Source organism: Odocoileus virginianus, chromosome 18, assembly GCF_023699985.2.
Source record: "Odocoileus virginianus isolate 20LAN1187 ecotype Illinois chromosome 18, Ovbor_1.2, whole genome shotgun sequence".
NCBI lineage: Eukaryota > Metazoa > Chordata > Mammalia > Artiodactyla > Cervidae > Odocoileus > Odocoileus virginianus.
Window position 1 is genome coordinate 526,188 of NC_069691.1, and position 23,224 is coordinate 549,411.

The 23,224-nt window shown below is 40.2% G+C and overlaps 2 protein-coding genes and 1 non-coding gene across 11 annotated transcripts in view; 1 reads left to right on the forward strand and 2 right to left on the reverse strand.

Moving 5' to 3' along the window:
* The window catches only part of XPA (XPA, DNA damage recognition and repair factor), a 28,313-nt gene extending 15,309 nt beyond the window's left edge, over window positions 1-13,004 (forward strand). Inside the window, exons 5-8 of one of the 7 annotated variants that reach the window (XR_011492723.1) lie at window positions 1,581-1,698; window positions 11,436-12,402; window positions 12,569-12,638; window positions 12,736-13,004. Coding sequence is in view for 3 of the 7 variants with exons in the window: in XM_070480222.1 (XP_070336323.1) it covers window positions 1,581-1,698; window positions 11,436-11,584 (267 nt within the window). In the remaining 4 variants the exon portion in view is untranslated. Of the gene's footprint in view, window positions 1-1,580; window positions 1,699-4,677; window positions 4,917-11,435 lie in introns of all 7 variants that reach the window. The other 6 variants (XR_011492724.1, XR_011492722.1, XR_011492721.1 and 3 more) reach the window with 6 other exon arrangements.
* Window positions 13,005-13,361: 357 nt separating this feature from the next.
* NCBP1 (nuclear cap binding protein subunit 1) overlaps window positions 13,362-23,224 on the reverse strand; it is a 37,572-nt gene continuing 27,709 nt past the window's right edge. For all 3 annotated transcript variants that reach the window (XM_020890990.2, XM_070480213.1, XM_070480214.1), the window contains 7 exons: window positions 22,649-22,751; window positions 21,765-21,858; window positions 20,857-20,960; window positions 19,102-19,216; window positions 17,656-17,784; window positions 16,793-16,906; window positions 13,362-15,168 (listed from right to left, as the gene is read on the reverse strand). In XM_020890990.2, the coding sequence (XP_020746649.1) occupies window positions 15,055-15,168; window positions 16,793-16,906; window positions 17,656-17,784; window positions 19,102-19,216; window positions 20,857-20,960; window positions 21,765-21,858; window positions 22,649-22,751 (773 nt within the window). In that variant the 3' untranslated portion in view covers window positions 13,362-15,054. The remainder of the gene's footprint in view (window positions 15,169-16,792; window positions 16,907-17,655; window positions 17,785-19,101; window positions 19,217-20,856; window positions 20,961-21,764; window positions 21,859-22,648; window positions 22,752-23,224) is intronic.
* TRNAG-GCC (transfer RNA glycine (anticodon GCC)) lies at window positions 15,598-15,669 on the reverse strand. The gene has a single exon. It is a non-coding gene; the product is annotated as a tRNA-Gly (tRNA).

The following is a 23,224-nucleotide window of genomic DNA, read 5'->3' on the forward strand; positions in this document are numbered from 1 at the left end:
AGATCCTGTTTGTTTCATTGTTTTGCATGAGTCATAGTCATACATAACGACATTAAATAGCATATTTATTTATTATGTTTTTGATGTAGCACTTTGGAGCAAATATATTACTGTTGGGTCATGTTAGAAGTAGCATTTGGAAACTAAAGAAAGCTTGAAATAGAGAAGTCAGCCCGTGTTTCCCTTGCCCACCCACCCCCCAAATAAAATCATTAAAAAAAAATTTAGGAATTTCCCAAATGCCTAGAATCTAATTCCAGTTTCCTGTATCTGCCCCAGAATGGCAAAGATATCATAATACTCTTTTTCATGCCATTATGTAAAAAATACTGGGAGGCATTGCTTTAGAGCACAGTTTGATTGGAATATACTAGAAAATCCTGTATGTTCTAATAAAGAAACCATGTGTAAAACCAAACATATACTGAATTTTCACTAAGTGTTAGACACTGTTGATTAAAAGGCTCACCGTTATTTTATGTACCATTAAAAATGGAAGGAAAGTCCTGGTGTTTAAACAGACCCAGTGCTTTCTTTTCGCTTGGTGCTTTTATTTTACTGAACTGGTGTCATTAGACTTACTGTAGCTTTTTTCCCTTTTGCTATAAGTCATGCTTGTGTGTACTTCAAAAGGAAAATGCAGGTACCACAGATTTATTAAGGTATTCCTAAACTTCCTTACGTTCAGAGTCCAATTCTTCTGAACCACTTTTTGACTCAGTTGTTAAAATGCCATTAACTACATTAGTGATGCAGCATTTTCAGGGATGTTAAATTGTGGAAAATGTGATGTTAGAATTTATGAAATAACAGTATATATCACTTTGTGTTAAGAAATTTCATTTTGGCTTCATTGATGGACATTTTGGTCCCCTTTACATGTTGTGAGAGATATCTCGAGTAGTCTCTCAGTGTGTATATTATTTCCCTAAGTGTAAATAAATGTTTGCAAAGAGTATTTTTATGTACATACTCTTTATAATATTTAATATTTTATGCATTTTAGATATATTAAATTCAAAGGTTTTAAACTAGAATAAAGACTTTTTAGATCATTCAGCTACCAAAGTTGTAAAAAAGAATTCATATTTTGAAGATCAGAAATTAGTTGAATGGATGTAAACTGTTATTGATTCAGAAGTAGAGTAGCATTGTTTGATTTCCTATGATGGGAGATTTTGAGAGATGACCTTATATTTAGATCTGCTATGGCTAATTGGTTAGCAGTTGTTTTTTTTTTGGTGATCCTGCCAAAATTCATCAAATCTTTGATTCATGTGAATACAAAAGAGCAAGTGCACTCAGAGGGCAGCTTTATTTATACACACAGGCATCCCCGATTCTATTGTGCTTCACGTGCATGTAATCTGATTCATCATTTATTTACTGAGGGTTTCATAAGTTTAGATATAGATATTATTGGATTTTTTTCCCTTAACCAATATGTAAAATCTTTTAAATTTCAAATAAATATTTATAAAATTACACCTGATCATTCTTTGGGACCTATGGATTTAATAATTATAACTATTTTACAGCAATGCATCACAACTAATTTAAATATGGATTCTGTATTTCAGATTGTGAAGAGGTCTCTTGAAGTTTGGGGTAGTCAGGAAGCATTAGAAGAAGCGAAGGAAGTTCGACAGAAAAATCGAGAAAAAATGAAACAGAAGAAGTTTGATAAAAAAGTGAAAGGTAAGTGGCTGCATTTACATCATGAAGGACTGTGCTCTGCTGCTTCGCAAAAAGCCTTTAGCTGAGTTCTTCCAGTTTAAAGATACAATTGGATTTTAATTTTTTTCCATAAATTTAAGAACAAAAGGCTTAAAGTTTGGGTAGGTTGGTGTTTGAGAGTCTTAAGTCCAAACCTCACAATACTGCAATTCTAAAAAAACATGTAAGCCTTCATCTTAAAGTGAATCATGGTTATGTATAGGAATGGTGGTAGGGTCAGAGATGTGCCTCTGGTTAAGGATTTGGCATCAATTCAGTCTTAAATATGACCCACAGGGTTATCCAAAGTGAAGATTTCTACCAGCAAACCTCTCTAATTGCTTAACCTGAAGGGGCAATGTCGTTAAGTCTTAGTCATCTGACTTAACAACTAGAAGGTACCTTCTAATGTCAGATAGTCTGTCTAATCATTTTTATTTTTATATGAAAAAAAGACCTGGAAACGTAGAGTGACTTGTTACTTAGTTGCTGGAAAGTTGGGACTGGAGCCAGGATTTCATGCCTGAGAGTCTGCATTTACTCCTCTGACCATGCATCTGTCGGTCTGTGTTACTCTCCATTCCTTTGTCCATCTGTCTCTGTATTTATTTGTCCATCCATCCATCCGTGTGTGCATATGTGCAGAAGTCTGTCTGTCCATCTGTCTGTTAGTGTATCCAACAATCACTGTGTCCCAGGCACAGTGCTAATACAAATGCTGAAATCACAGTTATCAGAGGAGAAGATCTGGTAAAGTTATGGTGATGTGATAAATGCTGTGATGGTGATGATCATGGGGTGTTAGGGGAGCGCAGAGAACGCTCGTTGCTGCGGCACAGAAGCCCCAGAGAGTCTTCAACAAGCTCGCGTGTTCCTCAGCAGCCGTGGGGCCCCGCTGTGGTGTCTGGTGAATGCAGACAGCTCACATTCTCTGTATATACAGGGTTATATGTATACTGCATAGATGCATTTAAAATGAGTGTCTTAGCCATCAGAAGTAACTTTGCTTATTTTTGAGGATTTAGAAGAGGTTTGGAGGGTGAATGAAGACAGCTGAGATGTCTTAAAGACTAACAAAAGAGCCAAAAAAAAATTGAATGTCAGCCTACTTTGTTTCTTATTGTGAGGGACTGCTTTCCACCTTTTCACTATAAGAGTAATTCATGTGCAGTACAGAGAAGTTAGAAAACTACAAAGAACTTCTATCCCATAATTATACTACCCAGGGACAGTCATCAGTAACAGTTTAATGTCTATTTTTCCAGTTCTTTTTTATGCATAGGCCCTTAAATTTTTTTTTATGTAAAAATGGAAGCACCATTGGAGGTTTATGAAGTTCATAAACAGTTTATCGGCCCTTTACCTGTGTATCTCGGTTTCTTCAGCTATAAAAATGGTGATAAGTTTTTGTAAGGAATCAATGAGACATTATATGTAAGTTGCTTAGACAAGAACTAGGGCAGAGTGCTATCCCGTAGGTAATACTACTGAGAGATATTATACCTGTTACAAGAACGGGGCAGCTCGGCATGTGCTGCTGTGGAAGAGTACTCTTTAGGGAAAAGTTTCATGTTTTCCCCGATAGATGTTACATAATGGAGGCAGGTAAAATATTCACTTATATATCCTTGGACTTGGTATAAATGTTCATGTATTTGTCAGTTATTATTTTATTCTTTAACTATGGGACGGGGAAGAAGAGTTGTGTTTCAAGTTTCCGTTTTAACAGTCTTAATTTTGATTACAAAGGAAAATTTTGATATATAAATTGATAGACTTAACAGTGAAGAATAATAAAAATCAAAGAATTTTAAAAAGTTTATTAAGACAGGTAGTCTGATGATAAATACATCTCTATATAAATTATAGTTACTTAACATGCTTCCTGAATCAGAGAGCAAGCACATTTTTATGGCTTTGTAGAGAGGTTTCCTATAGCAGACTGTACCATGTAAGAGGATTTCTTTGAAGAATCATCCCCACATTAGCCACTGCTGTACCACAGTCTTCCAGAATACCTGGGGCCAGTTGAGAGGATTGGGAAAGGCTTCTTTGGAATTTGGTGCTTTTCTTCAATCTCTTCCTTGTTTTATCCCAAGCTTTCCTCTCTTCCAGCATCAGGGGCTCCCTTGATGGGAGGGGCCAGGCAGCACCTTCAGGGTGTGAAAGAGGCGGGCGGATTCACAGACTGACCGCAGATCAGCCTCAGGCTTCTGTTAACTCCAGCTCCTGAATCTTCCAAGCTCTTGCTTTCAGCTGCCTCTTTAACCCACTTCCCTGTGTCTTTTGGCATAGACAATAATAAACAGATAAAGGAATTAGGAACTTGTACCTTCAGAGTAAAATACTTTTTGAAAAGGGTCTGTCTGTAATTTTACTTAGATACTGTTTCTGTAGCTTGGTCAAGATGTTCTCTAAAGGCGGCTGAATTCTGATAATTTGACTGATAACAAAAGGCATCTGTTTAACTTTTTAAATAAAACAGTTCTATTAAGATAATCACACCTACTGAATAGCATGACTAGAACATTTCTTTCAAGATTTACACAATTAGCCTAGATAATTTTTAAAAAGTATAAACTCAAATATAATTGACTATATTTCTCGCTGTGTTAAATTTCTGCTATTAACCACCAGATGAACTACTGTGCCTTTTCCTCATCCTTGAAGATTTTGAGTTTTCCCTGAAGTTTTTCCTGGAGCTCTTATGACTGGTTTCTTTAGTTTATTCCTCGTTTGGATGAAGCATGTTTTTTGAGGAAATTTTTCCAAGTGGTTACTAGAGGGGTATATTTTCTAAGACCCCGTTACAAATCTAAGCATGTTTTTCTGTTTCTCTCGCATTTGAAAACCTGAGTTCTCTCTGGGTTTATAAGCATCAGTGCATCGTCTTCTGGTGTTTAATGTGCAGAGTCCGCGCCGTGCCTGCTTTAACTGTGGCTTCTTGTTGATTTGCTTCAGAGGTTGGTGCGATGTTCCTGGCCGCCTGACTAGGCCACAGAGGGCGGAGAGTGGCGTAGACGCTAGAGGTTAGAGACGAGGAGCCGACTGTGCACTTGGCTCAGAAGGCTCAGGACAGAGAGGAGGAGAAGCAAGTCTGAAAGTTTTTTTAGTTGAAAGAAAGCGGAACCTGGTTCCTCTTGGTCTTCTGATTTTGATCCACAAAGACGCTGACACAAAGTTTACTTCTTTATAGAAAGGTAAGAGATTACATTTACCTGCTTTTAGAATTTGGTCTTCTACTTTAGCAATTTGAGAAAGACTTGATCTTACTAGAGAAGAAAATTATAGATAGCATATAAGGTGTGTGTGTGTATGTATAAATTTAGATAAAGTGAAAGAGAATTTTCTTGTTGGCAAATTCAAATTGTTCAAATTCACATTGACTGTCTTAGACCTGGGAAGGCAGAAGTAGAAATGATGGCATCCCTGGTGCTTAGTTTAGCTAGGTTTTTATAAAGGCGATATGCGTTGGCCTGGATATTGGATGGGAACTTTGAACTGGTGCAGACACAGAACATTCTGGGTTTGCACAGCTCCTGTCCCCAGATAAGGTGGCTGTAAAGTTTTTCTTTAGTTATACTCAGCTTTCTCTTAATACTGCTAGAGGTTAGCCCTCTTTTTAAAAAAGGAGTGAGTACTTTTCATCGTTTGTTAGTGGCCACTTTTCTCCCCCAAAACAAGTGGGTAAGAAAATCCTATTTGGGGGCTCCTCCTCAGTTTGTGAACATTTTACATTCTGGGCCTGTGGTTATATTTATGGGTGTTTGGGGGCTTCTCTCGGGAGAGTTGGGAGGACACAGTTTCCTATCCTTGGTTTCTGGAGGACAAAGTAAGATCAAAGCTTCTTATGTGGTGTTACTTCCTTGCGATTTTCCCCCTCTAGTTACCGGCAGGCACCCTGGGTCCCTTCAGGTATCTCGCAGTCCATGGTCTCCCTCCACTGGTTTTTATTGTGAGTCTTCCTCATAAGCAGCACTGGGCTTCTTTGAATACAGGCTGCCTCTTTTGCAAAATTAAGATACTAAACTGGATGAAATACAAATTTTAGAGTGGTATAAAATATATTTTTCACTGAAACAAGCATTTAGGGGAAAACGTCTTTGGGTAAAAAAATAGAAGCAGTCTCTGAAGATAGGCAGTAGCAAGACCGATGGTTACCGTGAGCATTTTTGGAACCTTCCAACAGAAGTGGTCCGCCGTTCGCTGCATTGTGAAATTCTCGGCCAGTGGGACCAGGAGGTGGGAACATGGCAAACTGCTGCTGCCTCCTGCCATCTCGGGCTTTTCCGGCCTGCCTGGCACACCCCTCCCCACCCCGGGGTTGCCCGGCTCTCCCGAGGCCGGGCGGGCCGTCTCCCACGCTGCTGGCCTCTGGCCTCACTGCCCTCTTCTCAGTCTCAGCAGTAGTGGTTGACCTCTACTTTCCGAAATTTTAAGTTGCTTAAATGAAGAAATGTGAAAAACTATTACTAATCTGTAATTAAACAAATGCTTTATTTCACCAGATGTTGACATTTTTCCACTTGCTTTTTTCTCATTCATTCACACACACATTTTGCTGAGCCATTTAAGAGTTATTTGCAGACACTGTGATTCTTAATACTTCAGCATTGATCTACTATAAACGAGGACATTTTTCTGCTGACTAAAAAATATCACACACAAACTGTACATTAATATAACGCTGTTACTCAGCATGTAATCTATGTGTTCTCTCCCCAGGTGTTCCAATGTCCTTTATAGCTTTTCAGTTGTTGGATCCAGGGGCCCATCAATGATGATACATATCCAGGGTCTCTTTTTTTCCTCAGCCTTTTTCTTTTATTATAATTTTTGAAGAGTCCAGGCTACCCATTTTCCAAAATGTCCCTCCATCTGGTTTATTAGCAGTTTGTTTTCTCGTGACTATATTCAGATCAGTCACCTAGGAGACACGCGGTATCACTTAACGAAGGCAGTATCTGCCGGATTTCCCCATTGTAAAGGGACCCTTCCCCTTTATAATTAATAGAAAATCTGTGGGGTGACTCTTAACACTGTGTGAATCTCTCATTCCTTAAGTTTCATTCAGTGGTTTTAGCACACGGGTTGAGTCTTGTCTGAGTGAGTCGGTTATTATTAGGGTAAATATAAATGGTGACTTTCTATTTCTGTTATTTCTACAGTTATTGTCTGGTTTCTTTTGGAAAGAAGAGCTTTTTTCAGTGGCAGCTGGAATCACGGATTCTCATTCTCAAGTCAGTGTTACAGCCTGTCCACTCTTTGTTGTTGAGTCACTGAAGTTGTGTCTGACTCTGTGACATCAGGGACTGCAGCGCGCCAGGCCCCTCTGTCCTCCACTGTCTCCAGGAGCTGGCTCAGATTCGTGTCCATTGAGTCAGTGATGCTGTCTAACCATCTTCTCCTCTGCCAGCCCCTTCTCCTTTTGCCTTCAGTCTTTGCCAGGAGTAGGGTCTTTTCCACTGAGCTGGCTCTTCATGTCAGGTGGCCAGAGTATTGCAGCTTCAGCAGCAATCCTTTCAGTGAGTATTCAGGGTTGATTTCCTTTAGGATTGATTGGTTTGCTCTCTTTGCAGCCCAAGGGACTCTCAAGAGTCTTATCCAGCACCACAGTTTTCTGAAAGCATCAGTTCTTTGGTGCTCAGCCTTCCTTATGGGTCACTGTCACATCTGTATGTGATTACTGAAAAAAACCGTAACTTTGACTATACGAACCTTTGTTGGCAAAATGATGCCTCTGCTTTTTAATATGCTGTATAGGTTTGTCTCCATCCACAGTGATTTTGGAACCCAAGAAACAAAATCTGTCATTTCTTCCACTGTTCCCCCTTCTGTTTGCCATGAACTGATGGGACTGAATGCCATGATCTTAGTTTTTTTAATGTTGTGTTTCAAGCCAGCTTTTTCACTCTTTCGCCCTCAAGAGGCTGTTTAGTTCCTCTTCACATTCTGCAGTTAAGAGTGGCATCATCTGCCTATCTGAGGTGGTTATTTCTCCCGGCAATCTTGATTCCAGCTTGTGATTCATCCAGCCTGGCATGTCTCGTGATGTACTCTGCATATAAATTAAATAAGCAGGGTGACAGTATGTGGCCTTGTTGTACTTCTTTCCATTATTCATCTTAATGCCCAAATTTGGCCAGTGGATGTCCCTTCAATCTAGCTTCTGTCTTTTTAAAAATGTTTTTCCTTGGAAATGATTTCAAACTTACATAGAATCCCAAGGATAAGAGTGGCACAAGGGACACCGCACATCCTCCACCTGGATTTACCATTGTTGGCACTTCACGCCATATGCATCCCCTGCACATTGCTTTTTCTGAACCGTTTAAGAGTGGGTTGTGTACACTGCCAGCCTTTTTTATCCCTAAATACTAAAAATGTGAATTTCCAAAGAATAGGAAGAGTGTCTTACAAAAGTTTAGTATCTATATGTTTGCTTAGTCATCCTTATTCCAGCTTTGTTAGTTGGCCCAGTTATGTCCTGGGTAGTTTATTCATCCAGTGTAAAGTCTAGTCTAGGGCCAGGTCCTGTCTTTAGGTGCCACGTCTTTCTGAATTTCTTTATTCTGGGATATTTTCATAGCCTTTATCGTTTATGACACTGGTATTTTTCAGGAAGTCTTTCCCCTTCCTCTGCCTATCTTTTTTGCAGTAATGTTTTTCATGTGGGGTTTTTCTGATGTTTCCTGATGGTCAGATTCAAGTTATTCATTTCAGGTTGGGTAGTATACAGCTGATGTGACTTTTCCAGGGTATCATGTCTGGAGGCATGTGATACCCATCTGCCCTTAGCGGTGATGTATTTATTTTTTATTTGATAGGCAAAAGTCCTGTAAGACCATGTAAGTGCCTGCTTCTGTTCAACACTTCCCCTGAATTTAGCATCCATCCATGGGTGGTTCTTGACTGAACCTAGGATGCTGGTTGCAAAGACTGTTTTCTGACTTCAGCACTCATTCCACATTTAACAGTTGGAGGTCAGCCCTGATAGCATCCTCTCCCCTACTTATTTGTTACTGGTATGGATTCATTAATTCCTGTTCTTCTCAGTGGCTTTTGGTTAATTTCTGCCCTCAATTATTTTGGTGTTCAAATTGCCTCAGATTTAGGCCAACAGAAGTCTCTCTAGACCAGCTCTTGTGTCCTTTTGGCATGTCTTCATATTCTTTGAGCACACCTTTCTAGCTCAAAACACGCACATATGTATCAGTTCAGTTTAGTCGCTCAGTCGTGTCTGACTCTTTGCAACTCCATGGACTGCAGCACCCCAGCCTTCCCTGTCCATCACCACCAACTCCAGAGCTTGCTCAGACTCAAGTCCATCGAGTCAGTGATGCCATCCAACCGTCTCATTCTCTGTCATCCCCTTTTCCTCCTGCCTTCAATCTTTCCCTCCTGCCTTCAATCTTTCCCAGCATCAGGGCCTTTTCCAATGAGTCAGCTCTTCGCATCAGGTAGCCAATAAATATACACTATATATCTATAATGTATAGTTGAAGCCTTGAGTTCACACCCAGCTCTAATCCAAAATTTAGGGTTTATTCTGGTTTTCTCCCTTTCCTTACTTGTAACTCCTTTCTCTGACAGTCAGAAGCTGATTTCCACTATCCTTTGTAATATGTGTAGTTACTTGACTGGTGCTCCTGGATGTAACCAAGACCCCTTCACGTGCTGCCTCCTCTCTAGGAGACCCTCCTCATTTATCTTGGGCTCTGCCCACCCTGCCACAGATGCTGGCTTTACTTGCTCCTCCTCATGGCTTTAGGACTAGATTGTTCAGGTGGAGGAAAGTGGCAGAAAATGCGACAGCAGGTTTTTATTAAATTTTTTTTATTACTTCCTTTCTAGCACAAGTTTTTTCAGGAATGTCCTAAAGACAGGCTTTGTTCTTGTCATTATAGACCTTGATAGGTTAGCTGAAGAATGGGGAAGAAAAGCCATGAAGTCAGAATAAAACATTATGTTCAGTTGTGACAATTATGGATAGTAAGGTATATTTTTGTTAAGTATTCTTTTAGTGTTAAGAAAACAATTTTCTTATCTCTCAAGTTCACAGAATGCTCAGATGGGGCAGAGGTTAGCTTAGTGTTCGGCATGCAGTCACATTCTGAGAGATTGTCTTCATTGGGTGGTAAAGGAGAAGTGGCCAGAATACTTTACATCAGAACAAAGTTGAAAAGTAGGTACTGGAACTTGAACAGAAACGTCTTCTTGTCATTATCTGAAACCATGAGGTATCTGTGCAGTTCTGGTTAGCATACCGTTTTTTATTTTAAAAATATCCCACTTTAAAATAAGGTTCTTCAGAATATGGGAGGATATAGGAACAAAGATTCGAGTTTAGAAGAACATGATAGATACAAACTATCTAGAAGTGTGTACACTGAAGCCTGAAAGTAGCCTGAGATAGAGCGCTTTTCCTAGTGGACGTACGGGAAGGCAGCCCAGCCTGGTGGCTAAGAACACGGACTGAGCCGGACTGTGCCCCCGCCTGCCTGACCTCGGGCACAGCTTACGTTGCCCCTCTGTGCGCTAGGGTCCTCATCTGTGAAACTGGGATGATAGCTGTACTTGCTACAAAGTGTTGTGAGGACTGAATGTGTTTATATAAAGTACTTACGACAGTGCCTGATACATAGCCTTGTTTGTTTGCTTATCCATATGATATAGTAAAGGCTAAACATAAAGACTCAAGTATTTTGATGCTATAGTAAAATGGATGAAAGAAAATATGTGATTACTTGGTGCACTTTGGTTTTTAAGGTTGAGATCATAGAAGGTAATGATCATACTCTCCCTTAGGTAGGGCCATCAAAGACAATGCTGGATCATTGGTCAGAGTAGAGAAAATTTGCCTTTTATTCATTAAACTAGAAACTGAGGTGTTATTAACTTAGTTTCTAATTAACACAAAGTATTTGGTTTCTTCAGGTAACATGCAGTGTGAACTTTAGCTTGTCCTGGGTGCTTTTCAGAGCATCCAACACGATTCTTTTCTTTGTGAAAATGCTGTTTTGTATGATGAAGTAGGAAAAGTTCTCAACGTTGGAATACATGACCTGGGTTCCCCTGCTATTCATATCTTTGTTCACTTTTCCTACCTGCAAAATAAAATGAAGTAAAATAACTCTGTAGTTCTTTCCAGCTCTTAATAGCCAGTGATTCTTTTATTTGTTGTACTTTGTAACAATTCCTAGCAACTTGTCTCCTAAAATACTGCTGTCATTCTATAAAATAAAGAAGTCAGTAGACATAAGGTCGGTTGCAGGAGCAGCTTTTCTAAGGTGAACATCAGCGGAGTGGCGGGGTTCTTGGCTTTCTCGTTTTCTTGCAGTGTGACTTGCCTCTTAGAGAAGCAGCTCCTGATTGTGAGGAACTTAAGTCCTTGTCCTCAGTCACCCAGTCGGTTCCCCTCGCATTCTTGGCATCCTGCCTCCCACAGTCAGCTGCTTAAACTGCTCTCTGCATGCCTTCTGAGTCTAGTTTCTTGCTGTTCTTCTAACCCACATACCCCATTTCTGAACCTCCTGTTTCAATCTTTCAAAAAGATTCCACAGGCAAGAAAGTAGGCCTGCCAAATCTGTGTCATTAGTTTTGACTTGTTATAAAATTAAGGCATAAACCATATTTGGTTAAACACAGCTGAAAAGCAATGGATTTTTAATTCAGCTCAATAGCACCACTGAACAGTTGGCTTTTATTTTTTTCCTTAGAGTTACGGCGAGCGGTAAGAAGCAGTGTATGGAAAAAGGAAACAGTTGCTCATCAACATGAGTATGGGGCTGAAGAGAGCCTAGAGGATGACATGTACCGGAAGACTTGTACTGTGTGTGGCCATGAACTGACATATGAGAAGATGTGATTTTTAGTTAAGTGATCTGTTCTACAGCATGGAAATTTAGATTGGTCCTGTTCAAAACTCACCAAAATGTAAAGTCTTCATAAATGAATGAACCACTTGTATAAATAATGCTTCAATAATTATGTACGTTTTGGCTTAACAGCAAGTTTCAGTTAAGGTCCAGCAGGTCTGGTGGGCAAAACACTGAGCGTGTGACCAGTTTTACTGTAATAAGGGTGGGAGCTGAGCAGTAAAATGGGTTCAAAAGTGTTAGCTTAGAGCTAAAGCTGAGAAATAAGTGACCAAGGCAAACCCTCGACTGAGGTAGGAGGGCGTTTTTAGCAGTAAAGGCAAAAGCTGGCCGAACTGGGTTCAGATCCCAGGAACCAGCAGGGATGGTGGGAGACCACTGCACCCCAGACCCTGGGCCAGGTCTTCTAGACCATGTCTGTCTCTAAGTCAGGGTGTCAGGGTGTGGGGGAGCTTTGCTGGGGCGAGTTTTCTATATCCTTAGGGTTTATGATAATCTATCAGTGTCTGGATATCCCTTTTCAAATGTGAGTAGAATAGAAAAACAGCTATACTGTTTGTTGATCAAAGGTAATGATAAGTTGTTAACATTTACTGACCATTTTCCATGTGTCGTGCAGACACTATGCAAAGTGCCTTCCAGGTATTCTCATGTAATCCTGGGAGGGAAGACAGCTTGCTTCTGTGCTTATGTAGCACTTCTAAAGGAATCGTAACCTACAACCTGACGTCACCCCAGACATTTGGATCATGTTTAAATAGTCAAATATTACCCTATCTTGTCAAAAGGATTACAAGGTAGTTACCTGGTAAGAGCAATTGATCCCAAGTGCTTGATTAACAGGGTGTATGCATTCTTTTTTTTTTTTTTAAATACAAATTCAAGATAGATCATTTTACGTTGTTCTTTGACAGGACTTTTTATCTTACTGCTACTAATAGGAAGTTTTTATACATCTTCATGTTTTTCTTCAGATCAGCTCTTGGAGATTCTGCTTGAAGAAGAGCAAAAGTCAAAACGAGTCGAAGCCAAAGACTTGAGACTGTAATGACTAATTCTCTGTATAAGTGCTCAGTACAGAAATGCTGACTGTGTTTTTCGAATGTTGATTTTCTTTCATGTGCTATGCTGAATATTACAGCTCAGTAAAAATCGATTCTGAATGGGCAGCAAGACCTTCTTTGGACAAAACCAAAAGCTTCCAGCAAGTAACTAGGGGTTCAGGCTGCTGACAACAGCATTACTGCATTGAGAGAGAAGGAACCCTTGAACCACACATGGACATAGTTTCAGATTCCATTTACTAGCTGTGGACCTTGGGTGAGTTGCTCAGAGGGCCTGTTTTTATCTGTCGTATAGGCACAATAATCTAAAGACTGTCATGATTAAATATGGCAAATCTATGGCAAATGACACATGTTAATGAGCGTGTATTACCGAGGCCAGTACAGCTAGGCTTGCCTGGCTGAGGTGGGCTTCTAGTCAGCCCCTCTTCACCTTCAGTGTCAGACAGTCCTGGTGTCGAGGTATCACTGACAGCCACATACGCTCTGCTCAGCTTGCCAAGTTCTGTCCTCCTCTTTCATTTTCAGATATAACTGTAGATTATTAGTAAGTTACAGAAATCACTGCTGAGTACTTTCCAGGAAAAGCAAGCAAACTTTATCTTCATTTGAACTGCTTTCTGAGTAATTCCTGTGAGATTCAGAGTCAAAGAAAACAAAAATTATGTTTACTTGGACAAAAAAGCATGTTAAATGGCATCAGTTCAGTTTAACAGAATATTGATTTATTGTAAGGTATGATGTACAGTGTGACATGCCATTCTTTTGTTTCTGTGAGCTTTATTTGTGGAGAGAGCAACTGTTGAATGTGTTTCTTCAGAATTCAATCTCTGGTTTGGTTTTTCCATACACCTAGTTTGCCAGACTGGATCGGAGCAGGGTCACATCAGTGAGCAGTTGTTAGAAGCAACCGTTACACGTGAAGAGGGTCTAAGAGAAAGGAGGTGGATCAGGTAAAGTCTAAGTAGCCAGACTTTGCGATACATTCTGCAAGGATTACAAAGCAGCTTCAGGGTCAAAGTTACCAAAGCCTTGAATGTTATCCTTTAGCTTCTTGAGGACAGGAGCCATTTCTAACTAATTACATAGTTTGTGGGAAGGAGGAACAGTATAAACAAAAGAACATTTAGCTAAGCACTTGGCTTTTAGTTCCCTGCCAGTAACTTGCCATGCAACTTTAATCTTGTGATTATTTGTCTTAAATGGTGTGGTGTTTTACAATCCTAGGAATCTCCGTCTACTGAGTAGGCTATGTTCTGTAGCCACCAAGTATATGGCAAACCAGAGAGACCCCATGTATTATGCACCGTAAACTTATGATGTGCTAAGTTTAAAAAAAACATTATATTGTACAAACGAACAAAGCTACTTCAGTTGTGGGATTATTGCTAAGTTTTTCCAAAGGTTCAATGAGAAAAAAACTAAAAATGCTAGAAATTTGGAATGTCAGATAACCCCTTGTTATTTTATGATGTACTTTTCTTATCTTAGTTAAGCCTCAACACCATATAGGAAACAGGTTTAGGAATTAGTAGTTACTTGGACCAGATTCCACAGAAATAAAATCCAAACCTACATCTAACCCTAGGCATTAGTCAGTCTAGCTACTTAGAAATGCACTATATGAGCTTGAACAGATCTGTCTCAGATTTGAGATGACCAGATCTTCTAAGATGATAATTCCAAAACTTGTCTGCATATTGCAATTACCTGGGAGCCTTAAGAACTACCAGATATGTCTGTGTTTGAAAGGCTGTGGTTTAATATTAATTTAAAAAATAACTTTTTAGACAGCCCCAGGTGATTTGTGTTCAGATTTAGGAGTTTGCTACTCTAGTAAGTTTTTAATAGTATCTTAAAAATATTACAGTAATTAAAAGTATTTTGAAGAGAAAATTTCAGATGGAGTTATTTTATAAAGAAATCACTAAAGTAGACTGAGATGATAAATCATGAAATACCAAAGTTTAAAAAACATTTTTAGTTTTTATTTCAGCCATGTTAGGTTACCCATGAGCTGTGAAAAGCTATGCTACTTGATAATAAATTCATCAGTTCTATATACTACTTGGTAAATAAGCTTGACCCTCTAGTGTTTCACATACCTCAAATTAGTTATCTTTGTGCCTTAAGGAGAAAAAAATATCAGAAAAGCTGTATTTGTCACATATATAATACATCCTATGGTCATTATCACATTATTGTCATTAGGGAATATCTGCTTTTTAGGGGCAGTTAAGGGTAATCAATACCATATTTCTTCACTGTCCTCCTCTCTCTCTTTCTTTTAGAAAGTGACAGGATGCTACAACAAAGCAAGCAGTCAAACAATCAAAAATAAGACAGATTATTTTGAGATCTTTTAAAGAAATCTTGACAGGAAGGGGGAAATGGCCCTAGGCCTGCAGGGCACAGAACTGCCGGAACACCGCCAGGATGTGAGGGTCCAGCTCGGCAGTGAAGAGCAGGTTCTCCAGGGTCACCATGTACTGCTGGATTGTGTGGTGATGCTGCGGACACAGAAAAGGGGCGCGTAAGCAATCTCACAGAACGCCCCCCTGAAGCCCACCCGCAGTGTGGCGTGATGGGAAAGAGCAGAGGAAAAAGCGGTTTGGCTGCTAGGAATAATAACCCTGGAAAGCCCGAATACTGAGAAAATGTAGGGAAAAAGAAAAAAATGACGTTCAATAATGAAAAGATCCAGTCAGTTCTGGTCTGTTTCTATGCAGTTGATAATCCAAGGCCGTGGCAGCAGCACCTGCTACTCTGCTGGATGAGTTCAGCTGGTGCTTTTCTCTAATTGAAAGTGAAAGTGAAGTCGCTCAGTCGCGTCCGACTCCTTGTGACCGCACGGACTGTAGCCTGCCAGGCTCCTCAGTCCATGGAATTTTCCAGGCAAGAATACTGGAGTGGGTTTCCATTTCCTTCTCCAGGGGATCTTCCCAACCCAGGGATCGAACCCGGGTCTCCCGCACGGCAGGCAGACGCTCTAACCTCTGAGCCACCAGGGAAGCCCTGCCCCTAAAGTGTGACTTTTTAAAAGCTGCCCAGACAAAGAACGAACTATGAAGAAGGAGATTTGGAAATCACTCCCTGTTTTGGTTAGGGCATTAAGCAGAGACATGTGTTAAGAAAAAAATATTTAACCTATTTATATTTCAGAATTAGCCAGTGATCTGTTAAGTATTCCACAAAACGAGAAACCCAAACCTGTTTTTTATCTTTTAAAATAGAGGTCATCCGTCTTACTGAAAATCAGTGACTTATTGAGCCTAACTGGAAAAAATTGTCAGAAAAAGTTTCTTCTACCTGTGCATATATAAACTTTAATATAGTCAGATTCCTATAGGATCAGGCTGTTGACAATAAGTAAGCCTTCAACCAAAGCCTTACTCTAGATTTTTTAAGGAACCTTTTTCCCCTTTAAGCCCTCCGCTTCAATGACTCCCGTCTAGAACAGACAGGCAAGGACTTGCCTGGGGTGTTGGTGTCTGGAGACACCACTCTACTCTAAATCTTTAACTTAACTCCAGGAGAGGACGTGTTGCAGTCTGCTTTCTGTAAGAACCTCAGGGAACTTATGTTATTAATGGCGCCTCCAGAAGCACAGTTATCATTTGAACTTTGGATTCATAGAGGTTCTTAAAATCTTACTACGCTTCCCTTAGCATTTTTCTATTTTGTGTTACAGCTAGGCTCTCCAACAAAGAGAATGACAATTAGGAGTCTGAGTGACACAGAGCCAGTTTTAAGCCTGAATATCCTGACGAGCAGCAGTAGGAACAAATGGACAGTAACTGAAGGTACTAGATAACCTGACAGAGTCGGTGCTTTTTAAAACGGAGAAAAAAAGATGATAAGTGAGTAAAACGGAGAGCCCCTGCGGCCGAGGACGCGCTGTGCTTAGGCACTGGGTCGTGCCCGGCTCTCCCCGACCCCGCGGGCTGCAGCCCAGCAGGCCCCCCTGTCCGTGGGATTTCTCAGGCAGATTCTTTCCCGACTGGGCAACCGCTGCCGAAGCCATGTCATTCTGAAGCTCTGGTACTTACAGGCTGCATTCTAACTGAACTAGGAGAGAATGCCCATGGCTGAGAATAGTGATGTTTATTATCCTAATCAAACTTTTCCACAAACCTGTAGGAAGATCTGCTGGAGCCGCTCTATACAGTTCTTATACCACGGTGTTAACACACTGGTCCCATCAGTTTCACAGCGTACTAAGTGCTCGGTCAGGATCATGATAAAACGCTGGAAATAGGGTACAAAGTTCCAGAGGTGTTAGTAAAAACTCTTCAGAAACAATCACATTTTTGACAAAGAGACCTCAAAGGTATTGCTTGTTTCACCCTATCTTTGTGGTGTGTATCCCTAACTTTCATGATTCAATAAATACTGAGGTGTAGAAAGGCAGACCAGTGATAACATGAGTTGTTTTTCACTTTTTGCAACCCCATGGACTGTAGCCCGCCAGGCTCCTCCGTCAACGGGATTTCCTGGGCGAGAATATTGGAGTGGGCCGCCCTTTTCTTCTCCAGGGGGTCAAACCCACGTCTCCTGCCTTGGCAGGAAGACTTCTTTACCACTGAGACACCTGGGGAGCCTGATGAAATGAGTAGCACATCATTTTTGGCAATACAAAAGTAATCTAATATTTAGATTACTTACGCTAGTAATTTTTCTTAGAATCTGTTTTAAGGACATAATCAGAAATGTTAACAGGAATGTATACACAAAACTCTTCAGGAAGGAAAGCAATCATCTAAACAGATCTACAAGTACTTAATAATAGCATCTGCCATTTTTTAAGCAAGAAGAAATATACATGCTAATTAACAACAGAATGACCTCCAGTTAGTGAACTTTTATTTCCTGTGTAAATTTTTATACATTTAAGACCTTAAAAATAAGCATGTATTACTTCTAACGATTAAAAAATTCTTAAAACTAAAGAAATATACTGGTTTTTTTGAACCTATCAATGTCCCAAGTCACAATACCTGAAATATGACTAGGAAGAGATTCTTCTGTTCACTCTGAGCAGATTCCACTTTTTCCTGCAGTCTTTCTATTTGTTCTTCAAGAGCCCCATCTTTCCTGTCACTGCTTCTGTCATCATCATCACTTCGCTGCAGAATGCAGAGGAACAAAAGGAAACCACCATTTAGAATTCCAGTGTATTAAACCCCAACAAGCAGAGCTGAGGATTTTACTGTGTCTGGTCAAATACTATCTGAAGACTTGTATTCTACAAGAGCAGAACCAAACATACAGGCAAACACCCAAAGTCCTGTGAGTGCTTACCCAGGCCAGGGAGATTCAGTGGCACTTGTTTTGGGTGATGGCACTGGGTTTCCTATATAGCAGAAGGAGTTATGCCTTTTACAGGACAGTCCACTCAAGGAGGAAATGTATGTCACAGTCTTCGTTCAAAATGAAAACAGCTTTGGAAAATGTACAGTTGATTCTTGTTATTCACGATGGTGGTTTTATCAAATTGCTGTGAACCCTGAGTTTGTGAATGCTGAACTGTAAATATAGGGCTAGGGTCTTGGGAACCTCTCATCACAAAACTTTGGTTAACATAAATCTGCACTGCCCTCACAATAGCCACACATGACTACTGAGCACTTAAAATGTGGTTAGTGTGACTAAGGAACTAAATTTTACATTGTACTCAAATTTTATTAAAGTGACATGTGGCTAGTGGTTATCATGGTCACCACATATCTAGAGAACAGGGTGCTGTGAAGTCAGGTCTCTGGAGCAGGTACACGTATAAAATGGGGATGATGCCGTTTACCTTACAGTGTCTGCGGCTTGTGTTTGCATACCGTCACTCGTGTGTGTGTGTGTGCCTGCATAGTGACTGGCACTTGAAACTGCTCTGGGTTTCCGTAAGCCATTAAACTTGCTTTTACCTTTCTCTGGTACATGTGCCTCACACTGGAAAACTGTCATGAAGAACACCAGTACTGTCTGTTAAATCTCAGGATACATCCAGCTCACTGCTTCTGCCCCAGATGGCTACAATACTAAACATGTTAATAATACGAGGAGTATGTTATGGGTCCAGAAAAGGCTGTCTCCTCTTGCCCTGTTCCCTCCCCCCACCCCCGTGCCAGGGAAGGGGTGAACACCAACAGTCTTCTCTCTCTTTCCCTCTTGCATCAGAAACTTTTATAGAAACACAAGTGTCCTCCTTCCTTCTTCGGGAAGGCAACAGGATGGTAAACTGGAAAAAGTAAGCTTTGTGGCTTGCTAAACAGGCTCACCATGCAGGAAAACAACAGGGAACAGCAGACACCAGTCCTTCCCCTTCCTCCATTTCTACAAACAGCTCTGCATGATTTGGTCTCAAAAAAAAAAAGCTCCCATCAAGGTAATAAATATTCTCAGTGATTTCTTGTATTATTTTGACAATTTGCAGCCGACACAAGACTCACCCGCTTGTGTTGCCTTGCGAGTTTTTCCTTAGCCTCTTCTAGCTCTTTCTGGATCTTGAGAACGTGTTTGTTCATCTTACGAATTGTGGAGTGCAAGATTTCCCAAACGAACAGTCTTAAAGTAATAAGGCATTTGGTTACTGTATGTTAAACTATACTTAAAGAAAATAAGACCTCTCAACTTTTGTAATCTACACATACTTATTAAGTTCTGATATAGTCTTCTATTCTTTAGGCAGAATAAGGTATATTTCTCCAGCAACATAATTTTTCTTGTACTATCAATCATGCACACAATCTAGCTCTACCCATTAGATTCAGATGAGCTTCCTGAAGGCAATACTGGGGTCCTTGTCATTTATTTATTTCCATCCCCTACTAGATACACACAGAACGTATGTGTACATAGTCAATGAAATGGCAAACCAGAAAAAACACCCTAGAAACAAAAATACATTTTTCTGTCTCTTGAATGTAAACACTATGTATTGTGGTTTTTTTGAAATGGAAACCTAGTCTGAGGATCACTGACATGCTTTATACTAGCACAAACTCAGGCAATTCTCTTGGAACATGTAAGAACCTCATTAGTTGGTAATAGCTATCAACTGCTGGGCCTTTAGGAATGAGATACTTATGTCAAACTACTCAAGTACCAGGATCACCTGTAGGAGCTTTAAATGTTTGTTGTGTAAATAATGCGTGTGTTTAAGTAGCTTCTTAACTCCTTTTTATGTCTATAACATTATGTCTCCTAACCCCAGGATATACAGCACAGGAGAGTACTTCCTTCTACCAGTTTTAACCTGGATGGTGACAGTTTCAGTGGGATGTAATGAAGCAAGGTCTAGAGCGTAGCAGCCCAGGTGCAGCAGCAGACTACCCGAGCGCTGCCTCGGTCAGCTGGTCAGCAAGGCCCTGCAGGGGGAGAGCCGCAGACCTAAGGCGCTACGGGTTGGCGGCTGACAGACTCGAGCGGGCAGTTTTCTGAGACGCTGCACAGCTGACGATGTCCTTCTGTTGCCCTCATTCCTGAGTGCCAGCTTGGCTGGTGTGATAATCTTAGACCACACTCCTTCACCCTAAAGGTTCAGCTTAGCGTCCTAAGCCCATAACAAACACAGTGAAGAGGATAAAGGCTGTGATGGATATTTATGTCTTTGCAAGTAATGGGTTCCTTTGTTTCCTATTTTGTATTAACTCCTGTTGTCCTAGTCCTGGTCAGGTATAAAGCCTGTGGACTCTGCTTCATGGATAAGAACCAAACTGAAAAGTCTCTTGCCCTTAGGGGGAATGAGCCGAGAGAGAGTTTTCTGTGTATTACATCCAGGATTTTTATGACTAAGGTGAGACCTCCTCCCCCCAGTGGCATTCAGGTGCCCACCAGGCTTTCCTCAATCCCTCCGTAACGTGCACTTAATCTACAATGGACTGATTTCTGCCAGTTCCTACTGTGAACTCCTGCCACGTCCCATTGTCTAGTTGAGACCCTGACATACAGCCCGATCTCTCCGCACAACAGTTTGGATCCTTTGTAATAAGCATTTCTACTTTTAAGTCCTAATTCACCTTATGTGTGTGTCCCTAAGAGACACTGCAACCAGACTGGTTGTGTGTATTTCCATTGTGCGAGAATCTCTGCCGAGTCCAGACTGGACCACTGTGATACTAGTACAACCTGGTCTGGACCCGAATTTGGAGCTCATGTATAAGAATTCTTAGAGAATGAGAACTTTGTAAAATAATCCATCTTACCTAGTAAAGTCACGAGACAATTCTGAAGAGAAGATCCAATTTGCTACTGCAGCACAGTCGACAATCTGCGTGCGAATCATCTTATCTACCAGAACAGCAATCATCTGTAGTCAGAGGGAAGAAGTTATCAGGGAAGTCACAGTTACACGTAGGCCACAACAATCCCACTGCCGAGAAGTTGAAATAGGACGGGTGTGAGCACTCTGCAGCTGTGGAGCTGAACAGTTTGACCGTTAGGTCTCAAGATGTGTTTTCCCCTCTGCTTGGCTCTGGTGCTTTTTGTAAGAACACAGTAACACAAATAAAGACTGAGCAAAAAGAAACTCTGAATGTTAATACTTAAAACATACTGACCAGAGACTTAGTAATACATCTTTTGTTACCTGGAAGTTATTGACTGCAGATGTTTCAGTATTCATTTATATAATAAACTGCTGGCCATAAGCGTGCATTAGTGCAAAAATATCCTGGTTAATAATGTGCCAAAGTTAATCCTAAAGTTTTATCATGAAAAATGTCTTAAATATACTCCAAAATTTATTTTAATGCCTCTTTATAACACATGATATTAAAATAGTATATTGAGATTTGAGAAATCTGGGGCCTGTTTAAAAATAGAAACTGGATAGATTAAAGAACTATTTCCTACCCAATTGGAGAACCTTCCAAGAAATAAGCATTCTTACTTAAAATGTGTTGAGATATTATAATATCAAACCAAATCATAACACTTGCTCTTTAGAGAATGACTCAAACATCCCTACTTCCACAGCACTAAAATTATAGATTTAAAAACTGTTCGAAGGACACAGTCAAATTTCATGTTCTACAAACTAAAACAATGATATCAAGTGCCTTCTTTTTATACCTATACAATCAGCATCTCAGCATGTCTAATTAGTTTTTACCTGTGGATGGTTCCGCCAGACCTCAAACATGACTCTTAGAACATGTAGTTTTCCTTCATCACTTTCAGCTAGGGTTTTGAAGACTTCATGAAACCTTTTCATGGTTGGCGGGGGTGGGGGCAGAAATAGCACATATAAACTTATTGAGCATCTGAACATTTTCAAAGCTTTACAACGTTACTCAATTTCTAGTGCAGTATACAAATACAAAATAACCAAACATCATTAATCATTAAGGAATATAAAAGGTATGATTAGGAATTCAATTTGTATGGCATTTGTCTCAAAATCTTAGGAGAATTACAAAATACTATCGTTAGCCAAGGACTCTAGTTTACTGTGTCTTTAAGGATAGATGAGGGCTAAGGAATAGTCTCCTAACACAAATGTAGTATTCTGCCTGCAGGTCTCATAGAGAGACTTGGAAGTTGAGATGGGGTGAGGAGTCTAGTTTCTCTGCCTGATTGGGAAAAATATATGTTCGTTCTTCATTTAGACTGTATGATGAGTTAAAAAGTTCTGTCTTTAGATGCCAACCTTTGGGTGGCTCCCAAAAATGCAGCTGGCTCTCAATTCTGCTCACCCTCTTTTTAGGAAGATCCTTGGACAAGGTGGGAACTTTTTGACTGTCCTATGGACCCAGGTTTTTGTTTCTCTAAAGGTTTATGTGAAAAAATGTACACTTTATATATACATGCAAACCACAGACAGGAGCCATAGGACTGGGATGGTAGCTACCACAAACCAGAACCCATTGTATCAAATTATATGATAGTATTAAGATCTCTCTATTCAATCATCTTAAGGTAAAAACCACACCACTGGTATTCGTGCAGCAAGGCTTGAAACCCTCACGAGAGCATGTGTGCTCTGGTTGCACTTACTTTGCAAGAGCGCTGAAGGAGTGGCTGAACGACTTGGCTGCCAGGTGTAGCAGGGTCTGTACAAAGACCTCTATTTTCAGTGGGTTAAAGCTGAATCCTTCATCTGAACAACAGCAGAGAGAGTTCGGAAGATTAAGTACAGCAGTTCTCTGGTCCCTAACCTGTACTGCTAAGCAGATGGCACAGTCATATCCAAATACTAAGTCCCACGTTCAAGCAATGTCTCAGCGCACTCACAGACAATGAAAGACCGTCACTGATTAATCGCGTGTCCTCAAAATATAAAACTAAGCATGACCTTAATTCTGAAGTTTTTTGGGATTGTTTCCCAAATTATTCTATATGATCCATTTCTTTTTACAAATACCACATAGATTTCTTTGTTCTTATCTCTCTACATGGTGGCAAGATAATACAGTAAAAGAAAAAAATACAGTTAAACCCTTTACACTTTAGGTCCATGTCCTAAGATGTCTGACAATGTTTATATTTAACATTCTGAATTATACTTTCTAAATATATTCTAACATCATAATACAAACTTCTTAGAAAAATCTAAACAAAATCTCAGTAATA